This window comes from Lactuca serriola, chromosome 6 (assembly GCF_051521515.1).
Source record: "Lactuca serriola cultivar US96UC23 chromosome 6, Lser_US96UC23_V15, whole genome shotgun sequence".
NCBI classification, from domain to species: Eukaryota; Viridiplantae; Streptophyta; class Magnoliopsida; order Asterales; family Asteraceae; genus Lactuca; species Lactuca serriola.
In genome coordinates this window covers 114,142,315-114,151,733 of record NC_136413.1, presented here as the reverse complement: position 1 = coordinate 114,151,733, position 9,419 = coordinate 114,142,315, and the positions used below count along the sequence as shown (strand labels likewise).

At 36.0% G+C, this 9,419-nt stretch overlaps 1 protein-coding gene across 2 annotated transcripts; it reads left to right on the top strand.

Moving 5' to 3' along the window:
- Positions 1-775: 775 nt before the first annotated feature.
- Positions 776-6,311, top strand: LOC145056686 (uncharacterized). Of its 2 annotated transcripts, XM_079004394.1 has the most exons (6): positions 776-939; positions 1,378-1,420; positions 1,973-2,181; positions 2,600-2,874; positions 2,984-4,131; positions 4,847-6,311. In XM_079004394.1, the coding sequence occupies exons 3-6, from the start codon at positions 1,985-1,987 to the stop codon at positions 6,095-6,097; spliced, it is 2,871 nt and encodes a 956-aa protein (XP_078860520.1). In that variant the 5' UTR covers positions 776-939; positions 1,378-1,420; positions 1,973-1,984; the 3' UTR covers positions 6,098-6,311. The 2 variants fall into 2 exon arrangements, with proteins under 2 accessions (XP_078860520.1, XP_078860521.1); XM_079004395.1 differs by lacking the exon at positions 1,378-1,420.
- The last annotated feature ends 3,108 nt before the right edge of the window (positions 6,312-9,419 follow it).

Genomic DNA, 9,419 nt, shown 5'->3' with positions numbered 1-9,419 from the left:
ATTTTTAACGACAAATGTCTATGATTATATTTATTACAAAATATACAAATAATAAGTTCTAAGACGAGCAAAATAATCAAACCCTAATTCATATAATTAGAACTCTTTCAACTTTTTCTCTATCTTGTTCCCCTTTACCTAATTTGCTCTTCCCTAAAAACAATTTTTTTTATTATTATATATGTGTCAATGGCCATACCTATGCGACACATAGACTCTCCATTAAAACTGATAAAGTAGTCATTATTATAATAGTAATAGATTTAGTTAAAGTTGATATTTTTGAATACAAATATCATCATAACCTATTAATATTTTTCACATAAAAACAAAAAAAAATACTCTTTAATCTGTATTTTTTTTTTTTTAAAATATGATTTTTGAGGTGTTTATTATAGACCTTTTTTCTCTCAATAAATTATGTTTACTAAACCCTTTAGTGCCGAAGAAAACACAACAACGCCACTACGCAATTATGACGCGTGTAATTCACGAACCAATGATGTCGAGTTTAAGTGCGTGGCATCTTCATATGACAAAACAATGACTCGAAATTGACTACTCACCTAACAAGGCGCGTGAAAAAGAAGAGCGTGGGAAAAATTAGGGTTTGATTTCTGTAAATTGCGATAAGACCACCATCACTAACTTTTTCTGCTGACGTGGTTGTCCCTGATTCGATTTCTCTTTCACACAGTTTCACACTTTCAGTGTGTGCTTTACAAAATACGTACATAAAATATGTAGGTAAGAAGACAACAAAGCGTGAAGTATACTCCCTCTCTCCAAAACACACACTCGACACAACCTCCTGTCTCTCTTTCTCTCTCTCACTTTCTCTCACTACATTTCTCTCTCTAGTTCGTGATAACCTAAAGGGGTGAGACTAGGGTTTTCAACCGCTTCGCACTCGGATAAATCGGAAAAGGCTTTGAATCTGTAAGTAAAATTAACATTTCTAGCTTCGTCTTCAGATATGGTATCTACTGATAGATGTTTTAAGTGATTTCAGTTGAGAAATTAAGGTTTTAAAGTGTTTCAATTCTTTTGTTGGTTTTGATGCGGCGGATAAGGTTTCAGATCTGTGTGCTGTTATAATTGATCGGTGTGAAGTAAATGTCGTTCTATGTGCACGGATAGTAGCTTACGTTTTGAGCTCACTCTCTTGATATTTTTCCAATTTGGTTAAACTATTATTCTTTGATGGTTAATTTGCTTTATTCAGTTTGTTTCCTTTCTGGGTTTTGATGCGCATATAACCAATTTTTCCCATATCTTGATTCGAGTTCTATTTTACAGCACAACTTAATTACCGATTGAATATGATTATACAAACCCTAAAAATTTGTTTATTTGATTATTGTTTGTATGTTTAAGGGGACGGTGGTGATGAATCAGGAACGAGTCTCGTGATTATAAAGTGAGTTTTCTAGGATTCTTTAGAAAGCTAAAAACTTTACATTCTATTTTATCCAACCATGAGCTGTTTGTTGTTTGTGGTGTTTGTTAATTGAACTAAGCTATGCCCACATCTAAAAACACAGCCTCGGTATAAATTAGTTCTTTGGTTTTATCAGTTGACAAGCGCACTGCTTGGTGTTTGACTTGCGTAAGACAATTTTTATAATCCAGTTTTCTTTTATTTTCCCCATTATTTGTTAGTATTTATGTGCCTATTATACTATTTAGTAAAGTTTCGATTTGGCCTTCACCCAACTTTACTTTCTTTGCTATTGATTGTGCTAACTGTGTTGTGTGTTGCTTTGTTAACTTCTGATGTACTAGTTAGTCTTTTGCAGCTTCTGATGTGTATTGTATGCTCATTAAGAACTTGTTATAAATACTATGGTGTTCTACTCCTTCAATTTAAAACCTCAGTATTTTAAATTTATGTCAATTGTATGTAATCATGTACAACTAATTGTCTTTTACAATGAACATGAATCTAATCTTGAAGGTTACTTTATTGTAGTTATATCTTAGAATGGAGAGCGATACTGATAAAAGTATCAGACTGAGAGATTCTGGGACAATTATCGGGGGAGACCAGTCTCAAGGAAGCAATGCTAATGCTTTACTCCACTCCAGTAGTTCAACTGTTAAGATCAATTCACTGTCAATCAATCTTGGAATTGTCAAGGGGAAGGATGATCCACAAAAGTGTAGTCATTTCTCTATACGGTAAGTCATGTACTTTTTACATTTAAATTCATAACACATTTCATTTCACTACATAACTGTTATGCTGTATTGCTGTTTGATATAGCTGGTATATATATACTTATATGTATGATTTTGAACTGGTGTGTAATATGTATATCTTGTTATTTATTGCTTAATTATCCGTGCTGACATGTATTGTTCTTCTTATCACTTTGCATCTTGAGTTCATGGTTGAGATGCCAATGCACACAATCTCTTGCTTGTGTTCATATCTCAACTTGTTACATGAGATCCGGTGCATATTCTAATATTGTTCATGAATTATGATCACTTTGCTTGAAGTAACATCTAGTTTTTTGTAGGAAGAATAGAGTTTCATTTCATTGGCATGTTGTTTGTTTCTCTTATAACTGATGATAATCAATTGATACACCAGAGGCTATGTTGCAAAGATGCGTGAAAAAGGTGACAACCACCACTTACCATTTTCTGATGGTATTGGAGAAGAACCTCCCCCTATAGAAGTCCCACGTTTTAGATATTGGCTTTGCCAAATCTGCTTGCAAGATTATGGAGGTGGAAGTACTTCTCAAGAGGTTGCATTAGTCTCTCAGTATGGTAAAAGCATGATGCAACCTTGCACAACTTCTTACTCATCATCACCAAATTGTCATGGTTTGCCAATGCTCCCTTTTGGAGAGGGCACTTCAGGTAATTTACTACTGTCCCAATCTCAATCTTGTCTTTGGGATTGCATCTAATCATCCTATTATGATATTTCAATGCTGTTTTTGATTCCTTTTTTCTCTTCTTTCTTCAGGTCATAAACCTGTTGATGAGAGAATTAATGTTGACGAATGCATTATACAAGAAGATACTACTCAATCTTCACCTGATCACAACCTTCCTGACACTGAAGAACCAGATAAAATCGATTCTATTGATGCCAATATCACTGAATATGCAGCTGTTGTTGTTGATGATTCCAAGAAAGTTGACTTAGTCAATGGACCTTTGACTTCTCCACCAGTCCAGTCAACCGAGTCTGACCAACAGAATCAAGATCCAACCGGACATCCACGCCGAAAGGCACGAAAAGTGCGTTTATTAACAGAATTGCTTTGTGGAAGTAATGAAAAACAGCATCAGAGAAAAGAAAGCACTAATCTTCCTGAAGTAACTCCACCTCCATCTTCTCCACTGAAAAAAAGAAAGATCCCACAAGCTCAGGAGTGGAAACCTGTCGAAGGTCATGTCGGGAAAAAAGTCAAAGTGGTCAAGGAGGACGTTTCTGGTAAAACCAGTATAGTTAGTGAAGGTGAAGGTGGGCAGAAAACTGATAAGTATCAATGTACAAAACATGGAGTTCAAAAAAGTTCCAAACATGTTAAAGCTACTAGTGATCCAGTTGCAGCTTGGAGATCGATATTCAGTGATATGGGAAAATCAGATAAACTCATGTCACTTCCCAATGATGCTTCAAGACCGAGTCAAGATGTGTATGAGTATGAAGGCAAACGAAATGTTGACCAATTTTCAGAAAAAAGATGTAATGCTTCCAAGAAGGTAATGGAAGATCCTATGAGAAATCAGTTATTTGGAGATGATCATATACAAAGGACAAATGTTGGTGATTATGATTATGATTCTAGAGCGAGGGGTGGTCAGTCTGAAACTGGGTTAGGGCTTGGGTTATCTCTAAACTATGAACCACAATCACGGGTTTCTTGGCTACCACCATTACCAAATCGGGTTCCTATTCAAGATCATAGTAGGAAAGATGGTTTCTTTTTTGGAGAATCAAGTATTGGACATAAAGGAGTCTCATTGGATCCTCAAGCAAAAGGAAGATCGGTTTACAATGTCAGAGATGGACATACACATACTCCTAGAACACCATTCTTACAGGAACAGCAGCCTTTTCATACACACCTTTCACATGGGAGCTTTTCTCAGCATCAGAATTTAGTATGTTCTCTCTATTCGATGACTATAATTCTCATAATATGTCCCCACATGTGATTTACCTCCCTGTGGGACCCGTTTCCAGTTATGGGAACATGTTTATGCCAAAAATGACGAAGGATGTTGCATTTGCTCATAATTTTTTTGGGTTAAATGCAAGATATAGCAACATACTATTATTCATTTGTTTATTATAGCATACAACTTTCATTTTCTCCTATTACATCATTGTACTTTGAAAATTTTATCCTTCTATCGAAATGGCATCCAAACACAGAAATTTTCATTGCTATAATTGGGTAGTTTGTTAGTTTTTTTATTTGAAAATATAAATCCTAATAAGAAAAGTATAAGTACAATGCTATAATTGGTAGAGTTTTCAATGTACAACGTGTTAATAAGAAAAAAAAATTGAAAGTACAATCTTGTAATAAAAAGAGATGAAACTAGGATGCTATAATAAACAGATAAGTGAAAGTATGTTGCTATCTTTTGCCTTTAGCCCTATTCCTTTTGTATTTGATCCAAGGCAAAAGAAATGAATTGATCCTTGATATGAAAATCTTCTGTTAATCCCATGTTAATCAACTCATTCCTGTCTCATTTTAATCAATTAACTAACATAAACAGTCAATCCAGGACAATATTTGAAGAAGGGGGTGTTATTCATGATTCATCTCAATAAATAAATAATATTATTCTATATTGTTGTTAACAGGACTTCTCTGATCCACACAACAAGAGGAACAATGGAGTTAGAGGGTATGCAGATATAATGATGGCTAATAGCCACCATCAAAGACATGACATATTTTCCAATGGGAGGTCAGATGAAAGGGAAATCGTTGAACTCATGGCCAAAATTCAGTATGAAAGAAACTTAAGTGAATCCAGGAATTACAATTCATCAAATTTTCATAAAGTAAGTAGCTTCAACCAAGGGATGCCTATACCCCACCACCAATATCCCACATTCAGAAGGCCTTCAATGGAGAATTCAGGTCTGGGTCCCACCACCATGAGAAACCCAAACCCAAATCCAAATCCATCTGGATTCTTCCATCAAGAACCAATTCCAGCCTTCCCAAGTTTCGATACCTTCTCACACCAATCAAATGGTATAAGAGTTTCTGATAACTCTTATTATCATGAATCTAGAGAGAATAACAGAATACCCCACCACCACTCTTCTGTTCCAACCAATATGCAGATAATGGAAGCTTATAACAATGGGAGACCTGGAAACGTGTGGTCAAACATGGAAATGCATACAAAATGGTCAAACAGGAACAAAGGGAAGAATGTTATGAATCTTGATCTAAATGTCATGGCTCCAAATGTTCTTGAAGAGCAGAACAACAACAACAACATGAACACGGGTGGTTCTTTAGACCATTCATATTCTAATGAAGCCATACCTGCAATGCAGTTGCTTAGTCTAATGGATGCAGGGAAAAAGTCATCATCTTCTTCTTCTTCTCCATTTATGGACAAGAAAAAGCTTACACCTAAACCACCCTTTTCTTCTTACAATGGAAAACAGAATTCCTTTATAATTCCATGCTCTGGGATGCTACAATCTAGTGTGCAAAGGCCCGTTGAAAACACAAGGAATTTCATTACAGGTCGTGGAGCTTCGTTTTCTTCTTTCTTTCATACCGATCAAACTCATGGAGGCCAAGCCCAGTTTGTTCATAAACCACAAGAGAAGAAACAGAGAGGTGTGAGTATGACTTCAGGTCACAACAAGTATAGGCCAGAGGATTCTTATGGTTTTCCTCTTCCATGGCATGCAAGTGAAGGAGGATTGGGGACAAGAAATGTGACATCAGGAACTGAGATTTGCACAATTAATCAAAACCCGGCTGATTTTAGTACACCAGGGCCAGAAAATGTGTATATGATTGATGTTGAAAATCTTAAATTCAGAGGGGATCGTGTTTATTACCCTAGGGAAGGGACTGTTTGAGGGGAAGAGAGCACAAAATGGTTAAACAAGGTATGGACTCCTACTTATACTTGAGATATCGAAAAAGAAGTTCTTGTATATATATTTGCTTTTATTTTCTGTAATAGTTGATAGAGTTGATTCCCATAGAAACATGAGCTTAACAGTTGTTTGCCTTGTAGACATGTTTGCTTTTGTTGTTTAAGATATTTGCAGTATACTCACAGTTTGATCATGAGCTTATGATGTCTTGTTCATGCTGCAACCTAATAAACCTTTCTTCACCATCTTCACTTGGTGCTCCAAATTCAAATTATTCATGAAGGTATAAAATACCTTTCTTATACTTTTTCAACTAGGGTTACATGCCAAAAACAATGATTTACTCTTATTAATTTGCTGATCGTAAGATTCTTGTTACATGTTTTCCTATTACAACGTCGTACTTTATAAAAATTTACCCGGTTATGACATTAGTTATGGCAATGTTATGAAAATACAAAACAATATTTATTGTGCTATAATTTGGTAGATTTTTCAATGTCTAATGTCTTAAAGAAAAGAACTTGAAAGGATAATGCTTTTCAAAGTAGAATGTCGTGGTTGCTAGATATTGCTAGATACTAAGAACTTCGACAAAAATAAACGTGATAATACTAAAGAGGCGAAGAATAACAAGAAGACAAGGATTCAACATGGTTCACTTCACCAGACTAATCAACCTACATCCGCAAGGCAAACTAGAGAGATTTTATTGATAATCAATGCTTCTACACTTTATGTAATTATTGCATCTACTTATGGATGCTATGGTCGCAATCAATGCAGAAAGAGATCTATTTATAATAGTTGTTTGACCAAAATTCTTCTGGGTTAGGATCATAGGCTCATAACATAAGTTTGCCTGTGATGGCATACTTGCTCCAAGTTATTTAGTCAAACCGAAGTTCATAGTCAGGGACTGATTCTAGATCACTAAAAGGCCGAAGCATGAAGTACAGTGAAGGCTAGCTCAAGTGATAATCTTTGCTTCTTTGCAACCGCATTTCATGGCTTTGGTGCCAATTCTCACTACGCCTCTTAGCTTCAATTTGAAGCTCTACCTTCACTCCTTACTTCATTCGTACCTTCGCTCTCAGCGTTTCGCTAATTTCTCCGCTTCTCAGTTAAGTTTCGCCTCATACCTCTACTCTTGGTCGAAGCTTGTATCAGTAGCTACGCGTTAAGGCTTCTCTTCACGCCAAAGCTTTGTCTGGTAACTTCACCCTACTAGTCTCCATTACTCAACAATCTCCTACTTGGAGGCCAATCAATGAAACATTGTTATCTAAGCTATGTAGCACCATTTCTATCTCTGGCTCGCACATTCTCTTGAAATCTTCCAATTGAAGCCATGGATAGGTTCGACTTCTCCATAGTTACTACCTTGGTAAAAATGTCTGTTGGATTATTCGTACCAAGGATTTTCTTTAGATTAAGAGTATTATTCACTAATCATTTTCATGATAAAATGGTACCTCATCTTGATGTGTTTCGTTCTACTGTGAAACACCAGATAGTTCATCAAGTGGATTGAGCTATGATTATCATAAAGTAGGACACAATATTCTTGATTTAAGCATACAACTCTAATCGTAAGTTTTTCAACCAAATAAGCTCATTGCTAGCTTCTCCTATAGCCATATACTTCGCTTTGGTGGTTGAAAGAGAAAACACTCTTCTATAGTATGGACATCCAATTGATGGTTGTTCCTCCAATTGTGAACACGTAACATGTTGTGTTTTTCTCCAAATTCGCACAACTCCCCATGTTGTGCTTTTCTCCGGATTCGCACGACTCCCCACGTCACTAAGTCATCATCAATGAAGCCTTCTAGCATGACTTTCTGCCTTTTAAAACATAAGGCTATGTTCAAAGTTCCTTACAAGTAGCAAAGAAGCCACTTGAATCCTTCCTAATGCTCCTTGCCCATATATGATATAAATCTGCTCATAACTCCCACTACATGAGAAATATTTGGTCGAGTGCATACCATTGCATATATCAAAGTACCAACTACTAAGGTATAAGGAACCTTCACCATTTCTTATTTGTCTTCTGTCATCTTCGAGGATTGATTCTTGGAGAGTTTCAGATAATTCCCAAGAGGCGTGTGTATGATCTTAAACATATGTCATGCTGAACTACTCTAATATTTCTTGAATGTACTATTGTTCGGAGAGTTTTAGAGTCCACACAACCTTATCTTTGACTCTGCTCATGCCGAGAATTTTCTTAGCAGGCCCCAAGTCTTTCATCTCGAACTCTTTACGCAATTACTTCTATAGCTTTTTGATCTCATGTATGTTAGGTCCAACCACCAATATGTCATCAACATATAATAACATGATGATGTAAGAGGATTTAAACAGCTTCAGGCAGCAACAATGATCACTCTCACATCTTGTGTACTATTCATCGTCATGAAGTCATCAAACTTCAAATACCACTTCCTTAAAGATTGCTTTAACCCATACAAACTTTTCTTTAATTGCACACCAAGTTTTCTTTCTCCAGTTACTTGAAAATTGTGTTTGTGTCATTTAGATATCTTTATCAAGGTCACCGTAAAAGAAAGTCTTCTTCACGTTCAGTTACTATAGATGTAAATCTTTTGTAGTGACGATTCCAAAAACATACTGATTGTGGTCATCTTCGCAACTAGTGAAAAAAATTCATTGTAATCATTTCCTTCCTTTTATTGGAACCATTCACCACTAATCTAACCTTGTAACTTTTGCTTCCATCGATCTCGTCTTTGACCTTGAATACTTACATATTCTTAAATGCCTTATTTTTCATTAGTGGCTTGACCAAGGTCCAAGTCTTCTTGTTTATGTCATCCACAGACTTCTTCCATTATATGGACTGTTTCATCCTTAACGCTTTGGGATAAGTTTCTAGCTCTCCATTTTCAGTTAGCAATAAATAATTTGCTGGAAAAAATATCTAACGGATGGCTTATTTCTCGAATGGGCCTTCAGGGAATTCCTGAAGTTGTTGGCTTAGTGACTTCGCTTTCACCATCTTCGACTTCACTACCTTCATTTGAGGCTTCGCTCCCACTCACCCCATTTTTTCCAGATATGCGTGAGCTCCTATAGGTTCTAGAATCTTTTCCTATCTTAGCGATATTGGAAGGATTTGCAACCGATTCGTCATAAATCCTATCTAAAACCATTTTCTTTCTGCCTTTAGATTTCTTAGTTTCGTTGGAGGTAGCAACGAGATCTTCTTTGTAAAGTGTGTTCTCATTTATTGTCATATACCGACTTCGGATAACCCTTTTGATGTTGTTATCCC

Bases quoted from the DNA above. Each gene is read 5' to 3' on its own strand.
- LOC145056686 (XM_079004395.1), top strand. From the start codon at position 1,985: ATGGAGAGCGATACTGATAAAAGTATCAGACTGAGAGATTCTGGGACA. The intron at 2,875-2,983 runs GTAATTTACTAC...TTCTTTCTTCAG, and splicing joins TTTTGGAGAGGGCACTTCAG to GTCATAAACCTGTTGATGAG. The intron at 4,132-4,846 runs GTATGTTCTCTC...TGTTGTTAACAG, and splicing joins TTTCTCAGCATCAGAATTTA to GACTTCTCTGATCCACACAA.